The 24,986-nt window shown below is 43.0% G+C and overlaps 1 protein-coding gene across 1 annotated transcript in view; it reads left to right on the forward strand.

Moving 5' to 3' along the window:
* The window catches only part of LOC130080585 (transient receptor potential cation channel subfamily M member 4-like), a 93,404-nt gene extending 72,707 nt beyond the window's left edge, over positions 1–20,697 (forward strand). The window contains exons 22-28 of the mRNA XM_056246014.1: positions 1,254–1,428; positions 1,574–1,739; positions 1,837–2,018; positions 2,210–2,342; positions 18,062–18,134; positions 18,222–18,315; positions 20,580–20,697. Of these exons, the coding sequence (XP_056101989.1) occupies positions 1,254–1,428; positions 1,574–1,739; positions 1,837–2,018; positions 2,210–2,342; positions 18,062–18,134; positions 18,222–18,315; positions 20,580–20,608 (852 nt within the window). The 3' untranslated portion in view covers positions 20,609–20,697. The remainder of the gene's footprint in view (positions 1–1,253; positions 1,429–1,573; positions 1,740–1,836; positions 2,019–2,209; positions 2,343–18,061; positions 18,135–18,221; positions 18,316–20,579) is intronic.
* Positions 20,698–24,986: the final 4,289 nt, after the last annotated feature.

Here is a 24,986-nt window from a genome sequence, read left to right on the forward strand (position 1 = left end):
GACTCCACCAGGCAGTAACCGCAGCACAGAGAATCAGACTTGACATAGGATAGCCGGAGCAGTAACTCATCTGACATATGCGTACACACAGGACAAGAAACAGTAGCAATGATACACAGACGTCAGTAACGGACATGAACGAACAAACAATAAACCGACAAGAGGGGAAAAGAACATGAGGTCTAAATAGCCAGAAAATCAGGGCAAAAGGGAAACAGGTGTGAGGAGAGCAGGAGAGTGAACGCTGATTAAGAATGGGTTCAGCTGTGCAAGAGCACAAGTGAAAGAGAGAGAGAGACAAGCAGAGGAATAAGACTAGACTCCTGACACATTCATACTTATAAAGGACATATGAATGCATTATCCTGCATGACCATATTCTACAACTAATAGACCATTAACAGAGTTTTCATATAATAATGTGCTAGTAATATTAATAGTGAATAGAGTGCCGAAGTTACGACGTCACTCTGTAGGCCAAAACGCGGAAGTGAGTTAGCATTTTAGCACTCCCGGTTCCCTCGCTCTAAAGTCTATGGGATTTTTGAATGGGTTTTTGCTAAATCGCCCGAAATAAGGTCTGTGGTGAACAAAGCCTCTAAATATTTTTGATCTATGACATAGAACACACAGTTATAACCTGCTTGTGGTTTTTTAAACTTTATTGTGTCTGCTTGTGTTTTTTAAAAACTTTATATAGGCTTCAAAATGTATACATTTTGGATTAACTTGTAAAGATTATCTTGATTGACAGAACGTGTAAGGGTCACAACTCTTTGTTAAACACAGATCTTATTTTTTGTGATTTTCCAAAAGTCTATGGGGAAAATGCATAGCTTTTCGATCGAGGGAACCCATGCACCGCTAGCTTCCGAGTCCTACAAAGTGACGTCATCACTTCAGCACTCTATATGTGTACCTTAATATAAAGTGTGTTTATATAAAAATATAAACCATGATTTTTGTTTGATATTAGGAATTGAGGAACAAGTTGAAATTATGTTCTGTGGTAATCAACATCATGTCACAGTTTCTATCTATAGAGTTGAAAATGGGTTAATTGATCATTCTGTTCTGTTCAATAAACGTCTTTATTGACTTATTTAGATACTAAAATTCCATTGTGTGTCGAACATATTCCAGATGTAAAAAAATAAATAAAAATAATTCAATTCTTGAAAAGTACTGGAGAGCACTATATCCACTAAATCACTCCTCTTTCTATTTTTTGTATGAATGTTTTTGAACCACAGATAAAGGATGCGTTCTTCTTCTTATTCTTTCTGGCGGTGTGGCTGAGTGCGTATGGAGTGGCCAATCAAGCTCTACTATATACATACGATCCAAGCCCTACCAGAGTGTTTCGTCGAGTATTGTACAGACCATATTTGCATATATTTGGACACATCCCTGTGGAAGAAATAGACAGTATGCTCACTTCTGATTCACACTTCACTTTACACATTATATATGCTATATATATTTTATATACATATTATATACATATTATATATATATATTGCAAGTTTTTGTTAGCATCCACTGACTATATTGTATATTTGTGTGTGTTAAGCTGGTGAGTATTGGGATAGGGACTGCACAGATAATGTCACATTGATTGATGAAGGGAAAGAGCCATGTAGAGACACCAGCAACAACTGGCTTGTGGTCATTTTGCTGATCATCTTCCTACTGGTCACCAACATCCTACTTATCAACCTGCTTATTGCCACATTCAGGTATTCTTTTTCTGTTCATTCATTCATCTGGTGAATGTAGCCATCAAATGATCCATCCATCCATGTATTTCTCTTCTCCTTGTGTCTGTTTGTGCAGCTATACATTCTCTAAGGTTCAGGAGCGCAGTGACACATACTGGAAGTTTCAGCGCTATAATCTAATAGTGGAGTATCATTCTCGTCTAAATCTCGCTCCACCCTTCATCATCCTCTCCCACATCAACGTCTTTATCAAAAGAAACCTCCGCAAAGAGCCATCCACCAAAATCCACCATTTTGGTAAATTATTGTAAACATTCGCACAAAACAATCGCACCAGAGTACGTTATAATTAAACTTAACATGCCTAGTGAACACCCACTCCCCCGTCCCCCTCCCCTCTTCCCTCCATTTGATTATAGTTCAAAAAGCAGATTTAAAATAATATGATGTAATGTAAATGTTTGTGTGAATTTGTCTCTCTTTAATAGCCGTTCATTTGAAGGGTAGAGAGGCTAACAAGCTGGTGAAATGGGAGACCTTGCAGAAGGAGAACTACCTGGCTTTCGAGATAAAAAAACAAAAAGGGACCGACTCTGAGAGGCTGAAACGCATGAGTGCTAAGTGAGTCCAACTTGCATTAAAAATAAAATTTTCCTGTATAGACGTACTCTTTCAACTTTCTCACAAGTCTTTCACAAAGTGGATAAAGAGGGGGAGAAACATGTCTCAAACTAAATGATGGTTGTTTTTGGTTGCAAAAAAAAAGTGTTTAAAAGCGCCAGCAATCTGTCACGGAATGGGTAGATTAAAGGTGCGAGGACTCAAGTGCAGAAACAATGGGTAGTATTTATTAAGTAAACAAACAAACAAACACAAAACTCCCTCGTGGGGGAGAACGATAACAGGCAGAATCAGGAAACACACGGAACATGGACAACTTGGACAACGAACCAGCACAGGAGACTAAGGCCCTGTCCACACGGACACGGGTATTTTTATAACCGTGACTTTTTTTTACGCGGTTCGGCCGTTCGTCCACACGAAAACGCACTGAAACCGAACATTTTTGAAAACCCCTGCCAGGGTGAGGATTTTCAGAAACGCCGGTTACAGTGTTGTCGTGTAGACAGTGAAACCGGGGTTTTTGCCTTGCGACGTCAGAGTGTGCGCCGTTATCCGCTGTGTTTGACGTCAGATTTGAGCTTCTGATTGGCCAACGTGGCTTTACGGTTAAGGTTTATATCGCCGCCTGCTGGCGTGGCATGCTCTTGACCGCGCTTGATAGCGTGTTTTTGCGTTTTCATGTAGACGGAGACCGAGCATGTGTGGACGGGATTTTTTTTTAAAAACGCTGTAGGAAAAACTCCGGTTATAAAAATACCCGTGTCCGTGTGGACAAGGCCTAAATAGGGAAACAAACATAAGAGGGTAACGAGGCAGGCAGGTGGGACAAATTAATCAATAATGAGATAAAAAAGATGGGCGGAGCTAGACAATTGACAGGAGAGCACATGGCACAAGGAAATACATGACAAGCCATGTGCTCACAACAAACCAGACTAAACACAAACACATGACAAACCGGGAATGTCAGAGCTCTGTCACCAAACCAGATGTAAACCAAACAGAGGTGACAGAAACCCTGACACAATCTTAGCGTTACAATATACTGCCAGTGTCCCGTTGGAAAAGAGAAATTACATCCATAAACATGGGTCTCTTAAATGCATGTCCTACATCAAACAAGGCTTTTATTTTGAATTACTTTTTAACATCGTGTTCGGTGGACTTGGTTGAATCCTGGCGATCAGATGGCTCTGGGTGAGTTGACACTACCCCGCTGTGACTTTTTGAACCCCTCGGACCACAGGACGAGGAGGAGGTGTTTCCACTGTTTTCCGAGACACTTTTAAATGCAGATTACGATCCATAGAAATCTATTCGAGCTTCGAGGTACAGTTACTAAAGATTGATACTCTGGATATTTTTTTCTGTGTTTTGGTATATAGACCTCCTAAACTGAATAAGGATTTCATTCAGCATTTGTCTGATTTTCTCTCTGGATTGGTGTCTTGCTGTGATAAACTTTTGGTCCTTTGGGATTTTAATGCTTATTTATGCTGCCCATCAAAGCCATTGGTTAATACATTTCTTTCTCTTATTTAGTCTTTTAATTTCACACAACTCATAAGAAAGGTCATACACTAGATCTTGTGTTATCATTTGGTATTTCAGTATCTAATTTGGTGGTTTCAGATGAAGGCATTTCATAACATTATTCAGTGGTATTTGATGTTGTTTGTTCTTATATCCATCCAACCTCTTCTAAGCCAATAATAACATTATGCTAGGTCCATCAATTCTTCAAATGCAAAACATTTTTCTGAATTTTATTTATAATGATGGACATTATGCTAGGTCCATCAATTCTTCAAATGCAAAACCTTTTTCTGAATTTTATTTATCACGTTACAGACAACCGGAAACACTTCCCATAAATCCTGATGTACTCGTTACATCATAAGAAGAATGGCATCTACGCTAATATTAGTCTCTGTGTTTATTCCGAGGTTTACCGCAGTCCGCTGGATCCAGGCTGTATCCAGATCTGATGAAGGACCTGCGCCTGGACGCGACGACAACACAGTCCTGAAGTGTCACTAGTCTCTCCCTTTATCACTGAAGGCCTCCTTCCCTTTACCTCTGTACAGATAATCGTTGTCGGGATAATTCAGGTTCACGTGGCTACGCCGAAGCAATAAAATTCTGTATTATAAATTTTAAGGCCAGACAAGTAGTTTGTTGAGGGTTGGTTTTTTAGGGAAGGACTACATGCCTGCGCACATATATTCAAACGCGCATACCTATAGAATGAACTCTTATGGCTCGTTTCCACTGAGCGGTACGGTACAGTTCGGTACGGTACGCAATTATTTGCGTTTCCACTGTCAAAAGTTGTGAATGGTACCAAAAAGCCGAACCGTACCGTACCACTTTTTGGGTATCCTTCCGTTGGGGTAGCTAGCACAGTGGTACGGTACTAAAAGGAGGAGCTAGACTCACTGCAGAACGTTGATTGGTTGACAGAGTATCGTCACTTGCGCGTGCTACAAGGGCATTAGAAGGGCCATTTTTTAATATACAGTTGAAATATAATACTACTGTTATCGTGTCACAAAATGTAGTTTTAAGAGTTTTTTCAGGCGAGAATGTAGTTTTTTAAAGCTCAAATCTGTGGTTTATTGATAGATTTATGATAATTTGACTGAGATCCATTCCAAGCAATCACCGGCGTTCGGCGCTCAATTACCCCGCCTGGAACAGCCTTTCCTCGGCTAGTCGTTCTGATGTTTTCCGCTGACTCTGACGTCTCTGTAGTGGTTAAACATGAGATATAATTCGTCTTGTATAGACCTAACAGGCGATCTTTGGTCTCGTGAATCTATAATTCGTTCTCTGGCCAATAGTTTTGGCAGAAGGCTAAGTGAAGTTTCATATATTTGAGCGCTGAATTTGTATATTTGACTGAATTGTTTGCTTTATTACAAGACCATCTGTAATGTTGTTTATTGCAACATTTGTACCAATGCACATATTGCCTGGAATATGTTTAATATTTTTTTAAATAAACGAAAAGAGGCAGGGTTGTGTTTTATATTTAGTTTTGTTATAAATATAGGCTACGTATGCAGTGAATAAAATCAATAGGCCATGCGTTGCCTGAACCACATTTGTGTGCTTGTAATGTTTAAAATGTATTTAATGAAATCGAAAAGAAGCAGAGTGGTGTTTTATAACATATTTCGTTTTATTGTTGCCTAAAATGTACGTTACATACAGAGATAACGTCTCTGGTTATGACTATAACCCTTGTTCCCTGAGAAGGGAACGAGACACTGCGTCGAGAATCGACACTTTGGGGACGCTCCCTAAGCGTGCGCCTCTGAAGTATGAATGAAACTATTCCAATCCTGATTGGTGTTGTGTCGTGACGTAACATGTGACGGCATACCCGGAAGTATAAAAGTGACGCTGTCACAACACACACTAGCCTCGCGATGAAGCAAGACGCTCCAAGGCCTCAAGGGGCGTAGCAGAACGAGTGCCCACTAGGCCACGCACCGAATAGGCCTGTCCCGGAGTGAAACTGTTTAGGCACTCAACAAGGACTGAGCACGTGTGCGCCAGGCGTACTAGGAAGGTGGGGACTGTAGAACACCTAATAAAAGTATGTGGAGTAGCCCAACCGGCTGCCTCACAGATTTCCTGTAGAGGTACTCCCGAAAGAAGGGCCCTAGAAGAAGCCATGCCTCTAGTTGAGTGAGCCCTCACGGCTAAAGGTGAAGGCAAGTCGCGCACCTTGTAAGCCTCAGTAATAGCCTGAACAATCCAATTACTAATAGTTTGCTTGGATGCCGGGAGCCCCTTCTTAGGTGACCCAAAACATACTAATAATTGGTCCGACCTTCTCCAAGAAGAGGACCTCTCAAGGTACACGCTCAAAGCTCTGACGGGGCAGAGCAAATGAAGCTTCTCTTCTTCTGCCGACACATGAGGTGGAGGATGAAATGCCTGAAGGACTGTAGATCGAGATGTATTAGATGGAACTTTAGGCACGTAGCCCAGACTCGGGTGCAAAAAGGCCTTCACTCTGCCAGGGGCAAACTCCAAGCAAGCTGGTGTCACTGCCAGGGCTTGGAGATCTCCCACCCTCTTAAGTGAGGTAATAGCCAAAAGAAATACCACTTTTTGCGTTAAGTCCTTAGGCGAAGCCGACTGCAAAGGTTCGAAGGGGGCCTGGGATAACCCTTCAAGAACTATTGCCAGGTCCCAGGCAGGAACCCTGGACCTGGTTGCCGGTCTCATCCCCTGAGTACCACGGAGAAAACGAATGACCAACTGGTGCCTCCCCAGAGGCCCATCACTTAAAGGTGAGTGGAAAGCCGCAATGGCAGCCACGTATACCTCAAGCGTGGAAGGGGAGAGACCCGCAGAGAAACGATCCTGAAGAAATTCTAGAACTGAAGCCACCGGGCAGTTGACTGGATCTAACTCATGCTCTCTACACCAAGTTACAAACACATTCCACTTGAGGCCATATAATCTCCTAGTAGACGGAGCCCTAGAGCTAAGTATGGTTTCAACCACCCCGGCTGATAGACCAGCATTTAGGTACTGAACCTCCTCAGAGGCCAGACCCACAGCTTCCACAGCTCTGGGTGAGGGTGGAAGAGAGTGCCCTCCGCCTGAGACAACAGATCCCTCCTCAGAGGAATCTGCCATGGCGGAGCTATCAGGAGTGATATTATGTCTGAAAACCATACTCGGGTCGGCCACATTGGGCCAACCAGAAGTAGACTGATGCCCTCTTGACGGACCCTCTCCAGGACTCCCAGAAGCAGAGTGATCGGGGGAAATGCGTACAGGCGAAGCTTCGGCCAGGCCTGTACCATGGCATCCAACCCCAGTGGGGCTGGATGTGAGAGGGAGAACCAAAGTGGACAGTGGGACGTCTCTCGAGACGCAAATAGATCCACTTCCATCGGTCCAAACCTCTCCCATATTAACTTCACCACCTCTGGGTGAAGTTTCCATTCCCCGGGCCTCAGCGCCTGCCTCGACAGGATGTCTGCTCCCTGATTCTGAACCCCCAGAATATACATTGCTCTGATAGACAGTATTTTCCCCTGGGACCAAAGAATAATCTGATGCGCCAGTCTGCACAGAGGGCGCGATCTGAGTCCCCCTTGTCGGTTCAGATATGCTACCACTGACGTATTGTCTGATCGTACTAAGACATGGTAACCTTTGATGTCTGGGAGGAAGCTCCTCAAAGCCCTGAACACAGCCATCATCTCTAGGCAGTTTATATGACAAGAATGATGATGGTCCTGCCACAGACCCCTGGCAAAGCGGCCGTCCATGACCGCGCCCCAGCCAGTGAGGGAGGCGTCTGTCGAAACGGTTTTCCGGCGACATGACGCTCCCCACACTGGCCCTTGGGATAGGAACCAAGGTTTCTTCCATATTTGTAGAGAATGAAGGCATCTGCGCGTTGCTCTGATCATACGAAACGGATTCCCCTTGGGAGAAAACCCCTTGGTTTTTAACCACCACTGAAGGGGCCTCATGTGTAGAAGGCCCAAAGGAATGATGTTGGATGCCTCTGCCATGAGGCCCAGCATTCTTTTAAATTGCTTTACAGTGATGGCCTGGCCTAGCTTTTTAACCTGGATACCATCGCCAGAATTGACTCGATACGTGCGGGAGACATTCGTGCCTGCATCGTAATCGAGTTCCACACGACTCCCAAAAACATCGTGCACTGGGATGGTTCTAGCACACTCTTCTTTGTATTGAGTCTCAACCCCAATTTCTGAATGTGGCCAAGGACGACATCTCGATGCCGAACTGCCATTTCTCGAGACTGAGCCAGAATGACCCATTTGTCGAGATAATTCAATATACGAATGCCTTGAAGTCTCAGTGGAGCAAGAGCTACATCCATACATTTGGTGAATGTGCGGGGAGAGAGTGCTAGGCCGAACGGAAGAACCCGATATTGGTAAGCTTCGCCCCCGAAAGCGAACCTCAGGTACCTCCTGTGACTTGGAAGGATGGAGATGTGAAAATAGGCGTCCTTTAGATCTATCGTGACAAACCAGTCCTCGGATCTGATCTGACTCACGATTGCAGGAATGGTTAACATTTTGAACCTGAACCTCCTCAGAGACCGGTTCAAAACCCTGAGATCTATAATTGGCCTTAACCCCCCATCCTTCTTTGGAACTATAAAGTACCGGCTGTAAAACCCGGACTGCCTGTCTAAAGGATGAACACGTTCTATGGCTTCCTTTAGCAGCAGAGTCTGTACTTCTTGTTCCATCACCTGAGCCTGCTCTGGAACCACTGTAGTCTGCACCACCCCAGAGAACTTGGGGGGGGGGGGGCGGTGCGCGAACTGCAGTCTGTACCCTGATTCTATTATATGCAGGCAGACCTGCAAACTTGTCGCTTTTCGGCGATAATCGCCGGTTTCTTGTTCAATTGGGACATTCACGTGAATCGCGTAGAACCGGAGAGTTTTTTTTTTTGGGGGGGGGGGGGGGGGGAGATAGGCTGCCCTTAATCTGCACGCAGGCTAGAATTGCGAAACATTATCGGATAATTCTTATAATTGACATTTCTCGGGGCCAATCGGAATCTTAGTACTTTTTTTCTTGGCCAATCGGAATCTTAGCACTTGCGTCAGAATCGCCATTGGATGAGACACCTGGCTACCACGCGAGTCTGATGGAAACTCATAACGTGAAGGAATCTTATGTGAAATTCGAGGTAAATCAAGCTTTTTTGGAGCAAAAACAACAGCTAGTTGTTTGCTTGATTCAATTAACGTTAGCTACCGCTTTGTTATGCTGCGCTCGTGACAGGGCGCTGAAAGAACGAGCATAGAGAGAGAGAGAGAGAGAGAGAGCCGGTCGCGCGCGCACTCTCACTGCAGACTGATCTCATGAAATGGCGTATGTATGACACGCCAATTTGTATTTCCATTTTTGGCGTGCTATCAACACGCATAATCGCTTTTCAGCGTGTTTATCAACGCCGTTGACTTAACGTTACATTACTGTATATATATAAATATATGACCTACCCCAACCCCGTCCCTAAACCTACCCGTCACTGGGGTTAATACTATTTATGATTCTTCCCCTATCATCCTAGGAAAAAAAATATTGCTCCACAGATGTAGATATGAATTTTGCTTCGTTTCGCTCGGACAATTAACGGCGTACACACACACGCGGAATCACTCGGACGTTTAACGGCGTAGACATACACGCAAAAGATGACGGTTCGTTTCGGCGTGGACATACACGCGGATAGCTCAAAATGCGTATAGATAACACGCCACTTGACTTGAAAGTGGCGTGTATGTTTACGCAAAGTCATGATGTCATGTTGCTCACTGTATTCAAACTGCCTTGCTCTCCCTCCATCGCGCATATTAATCAAAATCTATTGAGAATTGACACGATAGTAAAAGATCAAAAGACCAAAGTTTCACGTGGAGATTTTTTTTCCTGAATTACCGCTGGGTGTGAATTGCAGCCTACTAAAATTGCCCTATCCTCTCTGAAAAGCGTTCCGCACATTCAGCTGACATAAACCACATTTTCAATAAACAAAAAACCTATCCAGTGATTAAATGTTTTCTGTGTTGAGAGTTGAGACAAATCTTGTGCGATGTCCTTATCTGCTGGGATGATCACACAACGCGTGCCGTGTGTGTCAGCTAATGGCACGTCCGATTCGCGAACTAATGACTCATTTGAACCGATTTACTTTTATGAATGGTTAAAATAACTGATCTGTCCAACATCTGTCTCTTCAAAAGAGATCTGAATCGGTGTATAACAAATCGATAACACCAAACTAGTTAATATTAACTATTCATAAACTGCACTTCTTAATCTTTATAAATAAATAGCATTTATTAATCTTTGGTAATGTTAATTTCACTATTTACTAGTAGCCTTATTACAATTAAAAGTTCTATTTGTTAACATTAGTTAGCCTAATGCACTGTGAAGTAATATGAACAAACGAACAGCTGTATTTTTTATTAACAAAGAATAATAAATACAGTAACAAATGTATTGCTCGTCATGGTTCATTTATATTTTACTGCCTTTTTTCTCCTTTGCCAATCCTATGATAATTATATATACAGTATAGTGTTCATCCAGAACAACATGTAACTGTGTAACCACACCCTAGCAACCGTTTAAAGCTATCTAGCAACCATATTGCAACATATAGAAGCCATGTTGCAGCTCCACAACATCGTTAAGACATTGTTGTTGGCTCGTATGTAATCATGTACAACATTGTAGCAACTATCCTAGCAACCGAGCGGCGAGTTTTGCCACTGCAAGCACCCTCCATAACCCCCTCCCCCCCACGCAACACTGTCACCTTTTTTACTCTGAGGAGTTTGCAGGTCTGTGCAGGACCCATGCAGATATGTTGGGAAGATGTTACCATGCCTCTACAAAATCTACTAGAGGTACCAGCCTCTCGAGACTGGCCTCTGGTGTTTTTCGAGCATCTTTCTCGACTCCCTGAAGCAGAATACTGGCAGGCTGTAGTCGATATGGTTCTTGTGACCATAATTGATGCTTTTTCTTTGTTAGAATATTTTCGCTGGAAAGAGATGCGGCCCGAAGCGTCGTTGACGGCGGGCAACATACATCGTTTCCTAGAGGGCCCCGCTGCGAGAACAACCTCGGTTGCTCTGCAGCGGAGGGGACAACCCTCAGAGGTCCTACCACTTCGGTTAGGACCTCTTCCCCGAAGCCCTTCTAGCCTGAATGACGTCCCTCAGGTCGCCTTTCTGGCTGGACGACTTCGATTTCTAAGAGCGTTTCCTCTGTTGCCAAGCTCCAGGAGGAGGGGCTCTAGAGGAAACGCTCTCTCTCTGCTCTGCCCGGTGTGAGGAGCTGGATGACGGCTGGGGCTGATCTCTTGGCCCCACCCTACTCGATTTAGCCTTACGGGGAGGTACTGCTGGAACGCCGCAGATTATTTCTTTGCCTCCTGAAACCTGTCGACGACCGAAGTAACGGCGTCGCCGGACAGGCCAGAAGGCGAAAGCGGCGCATCCAGCAGAAAGGATCTATCTTTCTCCTTAATACCAGATAGATTCAGCCACAGATGTCTCTCCGTGGCCACCATAGCTGCCATAGAGCGGCCAATGGCGCGGGCCGTCTCTTTTGTGGCCCGGAGAGACAGATCTGTGGCTTTCCTCAACACTGAAATATCTTCAGGAGTTGGCCCCTCCCCCTCGTCTAAATCTTTCAGGAGGTCGGCCTGGTATGCCTGCAAGATAGCCATAGAGTGCAGACATGAACCAGCCCAACCTGCCGCCATGTAAGCCCTGCCTATTAATTTAGATGTATCTCTGCTGGGCTTACCAGGTAGCGCCGGGGTTTTTAGGGAAGATGCCGACTCAAGGGAAAGATAACCCGCTAGAGCCTCCTCCACTTTAGGCATCTTCCCATAACCCATGTCCCGTGCCCCCATAACATTACTGTAATCCACCATACTGGGATTGGAGACACGGGACGAGTGCGGTTTATCCCAGGATCTCGAGATCTCTTTGTGGAGATCGGGGAAAACGGCAAACCCCGGCGCTGAGGTTGTGACCTGTGCTGCAGGAAACGCTCATCAAGCTTACTTTTCACTTGCGTTCCCTGCTCATCATGTGGCCAGCTGATGTTAATTCTGGCCACAGCACGAGTCACAACCTCTACCAGCTCCTCATAACCTTGGCCGTGAACTGGCGCGCCCAAATCACGGTCATCCGCATCAATACTGAGCACATCTACTTCCTCGGAAGCAGAGAGCTCAAGCACTGGGACCTGATCGTGGGCAGGAGAAGCCGCGATGCGGTAATTATTTATTACGATAATCGTAAAAACTAATTCGTATCATACAGTATATAACAACTATAGACCTATTTCTAAACTGCCTTTTATCTCCGAGATTCTAGAGAAAGTGGTCTACTCACAGCTATATTCATATTTGAATACTTTTAATATTTTAGACACATTCCAGTCTGGCTTTAGGACCTGTCACAGCACAGAATCTGCATTGCTCAAGGTCACTAATGATATATTATTATCGTTGGACTCAGGATCACATGTTGTTCTAGTTTTATTGGATCTAAGCGCTGCCTTCGATACGATTGACCATGCGATTCTTCTCAACTGTCTGTAGTGTTGGGTTGGTGTCCAGGGTACAGCCCTTCAGTGGTTTGCCTCATATTTAAAAGACAGTATAGTTGCTGTGAATCTGGGAGACTTTTCTTACACATTGTTCCCCTTTAGTTTTTGGTGTTCCTCAGGGGTCGATTTTGGGACCATTGCTGTTCTCTCTGTATATGCTGCCTCTAAGCACTATTTTTCGGAAGTATTGCATACCACTGTTATGCCGACGATCTCTTAGATAATACCTGTTTGCTGGACAAAGTACAGGAATGTTACAGTAAGATTAAACTTTGGCTTTCTAGCAATTTTCTCTAATTAAATTAGAGTAAAACTGAGGTTTGATTGTAGGTTCTCCCATCTCACCTACCTTTCCTGATCATTTAGGTTCTTTGTCCCTAAAGATTGAAGATCATGTAATGTGTTTAGGGGTAATTATGGACTTTAATTATGGTAATTACATTTTAATAAACAGATTTGTAACACTAACGTCAAGGGTCACATAAATAAATGAGGAGGGATCAATCACCATTTACCAACAGTTATATTTCCCTTAAGTAAAGTAAATAAAGTTAAATAAATTTTTTGATCACACAAAATGTCTTGACAAAATTACATGAGGCAGAGCATTTGGAAGCAAAACCTTATAAATCTGCACCCAATATCAAAGTCCAGAGTTACCACAATTGTCCTTGGTCCATCACACCATTGTAAGTGTTTAAGATGTTAGAAGAACATCGTCCACGTTTGTTCAACAAGGGTTAATCCAAGGAAAAAGTGTCTTTTCGTTCAGGAGTTCGGATATACTTCCACGTTGAAGATAACACAAAGAACTTGAACCAGTTGAGAAGCCCTCAAAATCAAGCAGATACCAAAACCCTCTGGTCAAAATAAAACAAATACAACATGAGGTTCATTAAGAAAAATACTTTCGCACTATTAACCTTTGTTAATGATAAAGAAACAAATCACATTGAGATGTTGAACACAAATGTTCCTCAACAGGGTTTTCCAAATGAAAGCATGGAAAGAGCATGTGCTCTCAACTAACAGGTATTTCTAACTCACACTTCCCTCTTCCTTTTACTCTCTGGTCTGGAGAGATCTCCCGGATAATGGCTCCCTAGATAAAGGCTGGGAGTGAAATTGCAACTTGCATTTAACATAGGAGACAGGTAACAGTTTACTCGAACTGTTACAGATTGGTGCCGTTGTTAAAGGTAGCTTTTTTAACCTGAGATCAATTGCTAAAGTAAAGCATTTTCTATCCAGGAAGGACTTGGAAATTATGGTTCATTCTTTTATCTCAAAGATTGACTATTGTAATTCTTTAAATATTGGTCACCCCCAGACTATGCTAGTCCATCTACAGTTAGTGCAAAATGCAGCAGCAAGGCTTTTAACCGGGGTGAGAAGAAGAGACCCCTGTACTGCAATCCTTACATTGGCTTCCTGTTAAATTCAGGATTGATTTTAAAGTTGTCTTGTTTGTCTACAAGGCCCTATCATGGTTTGCCCCCCAATACATCAGTGATCTTATTATGTCCTACTCTCCTTCTAGAGTTCTCAGGTCCTCCGATCAACGGTCCCTAGTTGTCATTTAAAATCAAAAGGAGATTGTGCTTTTTCCGTGGTAGGTCCTAAACTCTAGAATAGTCTCCCTGTCACGACACACACACAAGACACGTAGATCCAAGTGCAGTATATTTTAATGGGTAATCCGTACTCACAATCAGTCCAGGCAAAGGTCAAAATCCATACAAAGGCAATCCGAGAAACAAGAAACAGAACCAACATCCGAAGTGTGGGACATAAAACAAGGACTCCGTGACAAACACTAAGACAGACAGGGTATAAATACACAGACACCAATGATCTAAACAAGAAACAGCTGGGACAAATGATGACAGGGAACAGCTGAGTGTAATGAACCGTGATAAGTGCAGATGGGGATTATGGGGAATGTAGTTCCTAATGAGAATGACACCGTGGGGGAAGGGGACCTCAAGTGGACACCAGGGAACATAACACAACACTGTGACATAACCCCCCATCTACGGAGCGGCTACCAGACGCTCCAAGACTAGACATCAACAACACAAGAGTCCAGGCGGGGGATGGAATGGTGGAGGACCAAGGGGCGGGATAGGGGACCAGGTCCATGGAGGGGAACAGAAACGGGGTGAGGGTTTAACCGGGAACCAGGGTGAAACAGAAAGTTCATCGGGCGGCCAGGGCAAAGCAGACGGCCCCTCGGGCGGCCAGGGAGGTGAAGGCCCCTCGGGCGGCCAGGGAGGTGAAGGCCCCTCGGGCGGCCAGGGAGGTGAAGGCCCCTCGGGCGGCCAGGGAGGTGAAGGCCCCTCGGGCGGCCAGGGCGGAGGAACAGGAGCATGCACCGGCTCAGGAACTGCAACATGCACCGGCTCAGGAACTGCAACATGCACCGGCTCAGGAACTGCAACATGCACCGGCTCAGGAACTGCAACATGCACCGGCTCAGGAACTGCAACATGCACCGGCTCAGGAACTGCAACATGCACCGGCTCAGGAACTGCAACATGCACCGGCTCAGGAACTGCAACATGCACCGGCTCAGGAACTGCAACATGCACCGGCTCAGGAACTGCAACATGCACCGGCTCAGGAACTGCAACATGCACCGGCTCAGGAGCAGCAGACACCGGCTCAGGAGCAGCAGACACCAGAACTGTAACAGCCACAAGAACAGATACAAACACAGAAACAAACTCTGGCTCTGGAACAGGCACTGGCTCCGGCTCTGGAACAGCAGATACTGACATGTCCAGGATCCGAGCCATACGTTCCAAATAGTCCATAAGTATTGGTTGGTTGCTTTTATTTGTACCCGTAGGTAAATTAAGTTCCAGAGAACAAGTTTAGGCAATTTCTCAAACATATAGACGATAACACCATACAAACAGAACAAGACACTGAAATCGCACTACAATAATTTACTCCATCTTAATACTATTCATGAAATGAATCACTACTGGAACAAAGCTGTTTTTATATCGTTTTGTTGTACACCGCACTTCTCTAAACCGTCGATTGGACGGCAGATACTGAAACTCACAATACAACGGATGGAGTTGGTCACTCGAAATTGAAATACCCATAAGCTGTACTTGCCTGGTATACAGAGAGGATGGGTTCAGTAGTGGTTCCCCAATCAACCTACTAGACCACTTCACAATCTGGCCAATAGAGTTCCGGCTCTTTAACGTTGCGTTCCCATACCAAGATACCAGAGAAAAGGAAAGTACGGATTCAATAAAAGCGCGATAAAACATAATCAACAGAGTTTTGTCAATTTGAAATTTACACAGTTTCCTTAAAAAGAACAGACGTTGATGCCCCTTTTTACACACTGTTTCACAGTTGGCTTCAAAACTCAGCTTTGAATCAATGATTGTCCCAAGATATTTGTAAGACTGCACACACCCCCGGCTAAGTATACCCCCGGCTGCGAGAATGGGTCTCTCCTGATCCGTCTCTGGCTGGGCAGACGTGACGTGAACAGTCTCAGGCTGGGCAGACGTGACGTGAACAGTCTCTGGCTGGGCAGACGTGACGTGAACAGTCTCTGGCTGGGCAGACGTGACGTGAACAGTCTCTGGCTGGGCAGACGTGACGTGAACAGTCTCAGGATCGGCAGCAGGCTGTTCGGGAACGACCACCGGGGCGTTGGGGAGGTAAGAAGTCCTTCTCCTCCTCCGTCCTTGATGGCGAGGTGCAGACTCAGTACTGGATGAGAGCAGCGGCGAGGACTTTGGACTGGGCGGGACCAGCGGTGAAGACCTTGGGCTGGACGAAACCAGCGACGGGGGCTTTGTGCAGGATGGAGGCGTTGTGCAGGACGGAACCCGCAATGATGGCCCCGTGCTGGGCGGGACCAGCGGTGAGGGCTTTATGATGGACAGGACCAGCGGCGATGACCTCGTGCTAGGCGGAACCAGCATTGAGGATCTTGTGCTGGGCGGAACCAGCGGCGAGGATCTTGTGCTGGGCGGGACTAGTGGTGAGGGCTTTGTGCTAGATGAGACCCGCGGTGATGGATTTGTGCGGAGCGGAACCAGTGGCGAAGGTCTTGTGCTGGACCAGACCAGCGGCTCCGGATCAGGAACATGGCAAGGCGGAGGACGATGTCGTGGAATTTGTCGACCACCTCCTCCCCTGCAACCTCCCCGAGCTCCGGAGAACTTGGCCAGACGAGTCCCCTCGAACGACTCACCATCTCTAACGGACGTGGTCACTGGAGATTTTGCCGCCGCAGCTTCCTCAGTTTGACGGGCCCATAAAGCAAAACATTGAAAGATGTTTAAGCGGGGCGCTTCCTCCCCGGTCTGCGAACCTCCTCTCTGTGGTCCCCTTCCTCCCCCATTCATAGGAGGAGGGTTACGGAACCCCGAACTGCTGGATCTATACATTTGTGACGGAGTCCTTCTGTCACGACACACACACAAGACACGTAGATCCAAGTGCAGTATATTTTAATGGGTTATCCGTACTCACAATCAGTTCAGGCAAAGGTCAAAATCCATACAAAGGCAATCCGAGAAACAAGAAACAGAACCAACATCCGAAGTGTGGGTCATAAAACAAGGACTCCGTGACAAACACTAAGACAGACAGGGTATAAATACACAGACACCAATGATCTAGACAAGAAACAGCTGGGACAAATGATGACAGGGAACAGCTGAGTGTAATGAACCGTGATAAGTGCAGATGGGGATTATGGGGAATGTAGTTCCTAATGAGAATGACACCGTGGGGGAAGGGGACCTTAAGTGGACACCAGGGAACATAACACAACACTGTGACACTCCCATTCCGTGTAAGGTCAGCTCCATCAATAGCCACTTTTAAGTCTTATTTAAAAACGTATTTATTTTCTTTAGCTTTTGAATGAGTTATGTTTGTTTTGTTTCATTTTTGTAAAGCAACGTCTGTTGTTTGAAAATTTGCTATATAAATAAAGTTGCTTGCTTAAAGCATGTTTTAGATCTTAAGGTGCTGTTACATTAGTGCAGTTTCAGTGGAATTTTACAGACCAAAAAGCATCGATCTATGAAGCTCTGTTCACACAGAAGTCTCTTTCAAACCAAGTAGCTTTCTGTTGGTCCACCCTGCAATTCAATCTGTGTTGGAAGCTTTTTTGCCCTCACGTGAATTTTCAGATCACACATATTCCTATTAAAATGAATGGATTTCAACCACAACATTTCTTCAAGCAATGTAATGACCACACCTTCATTGTAAACAAATCATCCATGGATGGATGCATTTTTTTTATAAAGATTTTGACCTCGTAATGTTTCATCAAAATGTCATTACTGGACTTTCCGGTGAAATTTTCAAGCTCACACTCAGCTGCACATAGAACTGAAGTCCTGGCCCTAAATTTTTTTTTTTTATATAATCCGTTTCACTCGGGTGTATGTCGAAATATGGAAGAAAACATGTGTTGCTACTTTTCTATTGGGGCAGATGTGATTGTAAACCTTTTACCTCAGATTAATGTGGAATGTTGATGTTTTGTGCATGTTTCAGGGTGGATGGTGTCCTCAAACAGGTTGGCGAGATCAGAGATGTTGACCGCAGACTGCAAACATTAGAATCAGAGGTAAAGACACATGATGTGATATCTGTATTGCACTGTATATAGACTGTAGAAGCTGTTGCTCAAAGAGGAATACTCCTCTATATGCAGATGGAGTTCTGTACATCTTCTCTTCAGTGGATGATGGAAGCTATGTCTCAAAGCAGTACGGCGAAGGGCACTAAAGCACACCCGACACGCAAAGGTACACCTGTTTGTTGTGTCGCAGTACATACATTTTAATAGTGTTTCTCAACTGGTGGGTCACAATTTAAAAATAATAGCATCAAGTATAGCATGGAAAAATATATATATATATAATAATAATAAATTATCATTTAAATAAGGGGCTTCGAAACGTTTTTGTTAGTCCAACAACTTACTCTTAAAATAATTTACTTTAAGTACCCCAAGAGAGATTTGAAGTTAAAGTCCCTGTAAAGGCAATTTAAAAAAAAAATTCTAAACACATTAGAAATGTTAGAAATGTATTGCTAAAACATATTACAAAGACTGTGAACTGTGAAGTACTGAATTGTGGAGTTAGACCGTTAAACAGTTTTTCACCATTGCTATTTTCCGGATTTTTTGGGCGGGGCTAAAACAGGGCTCGATGACGCACTGGAGCCCCTGAGCTCCTGGACACGCCCCTACTTGATGACGCACTGAGGCCACTGAGGCTGGCCCCTCCCCTAACAATATAGAGCACATTCACATCAGTTTTGCCGCTCAATCGTGAGTTACGGTCAGTACTATTAGTTACTACAGCAGCCTACAGATTGCTAGCTAGCTATGCCTTCGTCACGGAAATGCGTAGGCCTACTACCTGGATGCGATCACCGGATCACATACAAAACAGATCGGTGTCCTTATTTAAATTTCCGAAAAACGATTACATTAAGAAGAAGTGGATTCATTTTGTGAAGAGCCAACCTTGATGGAGAGCTGAGGATCACTGCCAAAACCCGCCTCTGTAAGTGATCATTTTACACAGGATAGTTTTATAAACTTTCGTCGGAGAAAACTGAGACATTCACTGATAATCCGTTGTTACTGGTGAATGGGGCCGAACCGACTATCTCCCGCCTCGGCATTCATCCTCCCGTCGCGCCGACAACTGGTGCCATCATCGGCAGTGCGTGCCCACCGTGCGAGCATCTATTCCGGTGTTCTGACGATTCATGCTACCCATCGAGATTTGCTACTTAATGGTTATGCGCATGTGCAGACGCACAGTTTTTTTTAACAAAAGGTACATTTTCATGTGTTATATTGTAATTTCCCTTTAAAAATGCTAACTAGCATATGAATATGTGTACGGTCAGCCAGCTGAACAATAATAACTGAAAGTTTCAGTTACTAAGGAAAAGTGTGCTTTGACAAGTCAAAGATGAATATTTGATGATAATTTTTAATTTTCACACCGTTTTAAAAATAAAAACAGTAGTCTACAGTATACAGTAGCTACTCATAACTTAGAATTGTATTATAATTGTATTTCATATAATATTAATCGACATTCTGTGATCGATTCGCGTAACGGTAGCATTTTTCGACAAGGCAGCACAAATCGTCAGAACACCGGCTGTAGAGTTGAGTGTGGACGGCAGCTTTCCCGCGAGTGGGCGTGGTTTCAGCGCAGCCAGCGGACACGCCCCCAGCGTTTGAGAGCAGAGATTACTGCTCATTTTTTCAAGATTTTGATAGCTTATTTTATGTACTTGCTGGCTTTTTTTATCATTCAAATTTGGCAGGGTGGCTAATAACACATTTTTCTGTGGTGTGACAAACTCAGAACACATACAAAATTTTGACTTTACAGGGACTTTAATATTTGAATAATTTAACAACATACTCATGTTTACGGTTCTCTGATATCGGTTAATGGTCACATGATATGAAATTACAATGATAAAATATTGAATCTTTTTTTATTACCTCAAGTGTTTTATTTGGATTGTTTTAAATTCTTAAATTATTTAAAAGAAATGTTAAATAAAATATATAATAAAACTATTATTGTTGTTAGTTTTAATTCTAATAATAAAAAAATAAAGATGTATTACTGTTGTAAATTACAATTGTACTGTAAAATAAAAACATAACTTCTATTTTACACAAAGTTATAATACTAATATTTATGTCTTAAATTCCTCACTCTCAAGCATTTAACATTTCTAATAATAAAGCTTTTATTTTGGAGCATTACTGGTAAAATGCCATAAACTTCTGTCTGAAAATGATGCAATGTGTAAAATACAATTAATTGTAACTACTCGTGCATAGTTAGGATAGCATTATAAATATATTTATCAGCTTTTAAAATGAAGGATGTTGTTCATGTAAAAAAAAGTGTCCAATCAAACCAGTTGAGAACCACAGCTTTAGTGGATGTATTTGCCATTGGCTGACAATCATTTTAATTTCCAACATGTACTGATGTTGTCACATTCGTCTTTCTGTCATCAGCTGTTGTTTCAGCCTCCCTTGAGAAATGAAGAGAGCCTTTTCTGCTGTATTCGTCTTCTGTCTCTCACTCTCACGGACACATTCAGCAAGAAGCCACAGAGAGCCAGTTAAAGGAGGGGTGAAGATTTAATTATGATGACTTAGTAAAAAAAAATACCCTCATTGTTTTGGTTTCCATTTTTAAATTGTTCATCCTGGCCTTACCATGGTTCAACCTGCCCTTTCTTTGTTACATTCATAGATTAATTAGATGCATGTAATCTTGAAATTTTTTTGCATGCTGTAACGATGTTCTTGGATTTTGCATGTTTTTTGGATCAGTTGTTTCCAATTTTTTTGTTGGATATTTATATAGTTACATTTTGTGATGGCATTTTATGCAATCACCAAGAGTGATGGCTCTTTCCTCACCAGCGTTTTTGAGAAAGTTACTCAGCATTTTTGATAATTTTTTCACAAGTTTCATAGCCCCCAGAATATTTTGTTATATGAATATCTGAACACGGCTATAGGCTATATCAAAGGAAAGAACAGAGCCTCTGCTTAAAAAAACAACAACCCTGTTTCATTCTCATGCATTCTTTCTTTAATCAACATTTGAATGTCGTTAAGTTAAAGAAAAAGCTAAATTGAGCAAACAATGCAGAACGATGATCAAAACACAGATGGAGTAGATCGAGTCCATCAACACCCCCAAACATTTACAGTCCTGTAGCTCTTCCTGGGTCGACATTTCATTCGGGACCGTTAGACAGTTTTGATTTATATGCAATTTAATGTTGATGATCACATTAATTTTCATATGCATCTTCTTACCTACAGTGGAGAGAACAAGTATTTGATACACTGCCGATTTTGCAGGTTTTCCCACTTACAAAGCATGTAGAAGTCTGCAATTTTTATCATATACTCTTCAACTGTGAGTGACGGAATCTAAAACAAAAATCCAGAAAATCACATTGTATGATTTTTAAGTAATTCATTTGCATTTTAATGCATTACATAAGTATTTAATACATCAGAAAAGCAGACCTTAATATTTTGTACAAAAACCTTTGTTTGCAATTACAGAGATCATAAGTTTCCTGTAGTTCTTGACCAGGTTTGCACACACTGCAGCAGTGATTTTGGCCCACTCCTCCATACAGACCTTCTCCAGATCCTTCAGGTTTCGAGGCTGTCGCTGGGCAATACGGACTTTCAGCTCTCTCCAAAGATTTTTTATTGGGTTCAGGTCTGGAGACTGGCCACTCCATGACCTTGAGATGCTTCTTAGAGAGCCACTCCTTAGTTGCCCTGGCTGTGTGTTTCGGTCGTTGTCATGCTGGAAGACCCAGCCACAACCCATCTTCAATGCTCTTACTGAGGGAAGGAGGTTGTTGGCCAAGATCTCGCGATACATGGCCCAATCCATCCTCCCCTCAATACGGTGCAGTCGTCCTGTCCCCTTTGCAGAAAAGCATCCCCAAAGAATGATGTTTCCACCTCCATGCTTCATTGTTGGGATGGTGTTCTTGGGGTTGTACTCATCCTTCTTCTTCCTCCAAACACGGTGAGTGAAGTTTAGACCAAAAAGCTCTATTTTTGCCTAATCAGACCACATGACCTTCTCCCATTCCTCCTCTGGATCATCCAGATGGTCATTGGCAAACTTCAGACGGGACTGGACATACGCTGGCTTGAGCAGGGGGACCTTGGATTACTAATGCTTTTCTTTGAGACTGTGGTCCCAGCTCTCTTCAAGTCATTGACCAGGTCCTGCCATGTAGTTCTGGGCTTATCCCTCACCTTCCTCATGATCATTGATGCCCCACGAGGTGAGATCTTGCATGGAGCCCCAGACCGAGGAAGATTGACTGTCACCTTGAACTTATTGCATTTTCTAATTATTGCACCAACTGTTGTTGCCTTCTCACCAAGCTGCTTGCCTATTGTCCTGTAGCCCATCCCAGCCTTGTGCAGGTCTACAATTTTATCCCTGATGTCCTTACACAGCTCTCTGGTCTTGGCCATTGTGGAGAGGTTTGAGTCTGTTTGATGAACCCTCTGGGGTCTGAGGTGTTTTCTGGGCCCTGGAGGTGTTCTGACATGCTCTGACATTTGTGCTTATTTCTGTTACTTGTGACATTTTCATTGATAAAGTCTTATTACACTGTATTCAGAACAATCTCTGCTACAATAATATGTCAGCAGCATGTATGTAAAAGTTTGTAGTTTTAAGATAATGAGGTTTATGCGTGGTTTGTGAAAAAAAAAATTGTCACTGAAATAAGGTCATGAAACCCATACTGATTTCTTCTCAAGACTTGAAAATGGTATCGCGTAGCCTAGAAAATTTGCTCCAAAACTATGTGAAAATCATCCTGCATACTCATTCAGATAAAACAATATATTGATTTAAAATTTGTAAGACATGTTTTTGTGTAAGAAAGCTTTATGCGAAGAGGCGTGAACCAACCATTAATATTGAGTGTTTCACACCTGAGAAAGACAAAGACCCTCCCATAATGGCCTTATCAGGTGCTATCAGGCCCTATCATTATGAGGAAGAATGAGGAGTTAATTTCAAAAAGACTGGCTTTTTTGATTGTTTGGACTTATTTACAACACAACAGAATCCAAAGATACACAACAAAGGACAAAAAAACACATTATTGAACACACTTAATCTAAAGACAGAGACTTGAACAGTCACACACCTTTGTGCCATTCCTGAAACATAGTACATACCTGTCATCTACAAGGTGTTTGATTTTTCATTTTACCATGTTCATTTCTCATGTGAATGTTTAAGTCAGCAGGACACGTATCAGTGGGGCATCTGGTCCCTGTAAAAAATAAATAAATAAAAAACCGAAACAACTGTGAACATGCTGATATCAAGATAAACTATAGAAGGCACGATTTTGGGAATACATTTTAGATTTTTCTGGTTAAAATTTAAAAATGTGAAGTCTGGGAGAAGGACATTGAAGAGAATGACTGGACTGTTGTATGTGAAAATGTGTACCCTAAATGTACCTCCCTTGGGATCCATGAGCTCAATTTCAAATTCTTCAATAGAATACATCTTACGCCGATGCGTATTAAGAAGATGTTTACCAACGCTACAGGTCTGTGCTTCAAGTGTAATAAAGATAAAGGCACATTCATGCATTGATTTTGGTACTGTGACAAAATTTTGTCATACTGGAAGAAAGTACATAGTGTAATGGAAGATCTTTTTGGACTACACTTCGATATGACCCAAGCTTTGTATTTATTGAATCTTAATGTGAACACTCTGTTTAAAAAATATGTGTTACGACCCCTTGGCTCAAGGAGTAGCAACATGAATGGAGAGGCCATACAACATAATCAAATTTGCACAAATGTGTATTTAATCAAGAAAACAAACATAACTACATTAAAGTATAACATAAAATATAAAGATACAAAAACAACAACATCAAGCCTTGAAAGGTGAGACAACAACATCAAGGTGAGAAAGCCAACAGGACAACCAAACAGCAAGACCAAGCTCCTAGCAGCCAACACCAAGCAGCTATCCTCCAGCTTCTTATGAGCAGCATGGTTAATCACCGTCAATTCTCCACACCTGTTTCACAGCAATTAACCTGAGGACACAAATAGTGTTACCCAGAGACACCTACTGGACAAAATAAAATACTACACCCCGTGATCCATCACACCTCCCTCCTAAAGACAGAGGCCCTTATACAAAGGTACTCTGTAAACATAATACAGAAAAACACATACAAAGAACATAGATATATCACAGGATAAGATTTAACCAGATTTAGAAATCAAACAAAATTATTGGTTCCACTTACCCTCTCTCCTTCACCACCTACCCCTTATTACTCCACCTCCTAATGCTCTTAGGCGCCTTGAGAACACGAAGATGAGGTGAAAGATAAAGAGAAGAACCAACAAAAATGTGATAGAGCACTAGTTCAATGGAGCTCGTGACAAGGTATACGCCATATATCTACCCCTCTAATATGATGAATATCCAAGCTGTAAGACTGCAAGAATAAAGCCCAGCGAATAAGTCGTTGATTTGGACAATTCAAGGACTGTAAGAAAGTAAGCGGGTTGTGGTCTGTAAATACTACCAGATAGACAGAACCTCCCCCCACATACACATCGAAATGTTGTAAAGCCCAAATTAATGCCAACAACTCCTTTTCAATGGTTGAATAATTTCTCTGACACAAATTAAACTTCTTAGAAAAGAAGCCAATTGGTTGATCAATGCCGTTGTCATCCTTCTGCAATAATGCAGCTTCAGCACCCAACCCAGTCGCATCCACTTTTAAATGGAAAGGACGGTCCCAACGAGGTGCCGTTAACACGGGAGCAGAACTCAGCAGAAGTTTGGCATTATCAAAAGCATTTTGACAA

This window comes from Rhinichthys klamathensis, unplaced genomic scaffold (assembly GCF_029890125.1).
Source record: "Rhinichthys klamathensis goyatoka isolate OS25496 unplaced genomic scaffold, OSU_Roscu_1.1 h1tg000035l_1, whole genome shotgun sequence".
NCBI lineage: Eukaryota > Metazoa > Chordata > Actinopteri > Cypriniformes > Leuciscidae > Rhinichthys > Rhinichthys klamathensis.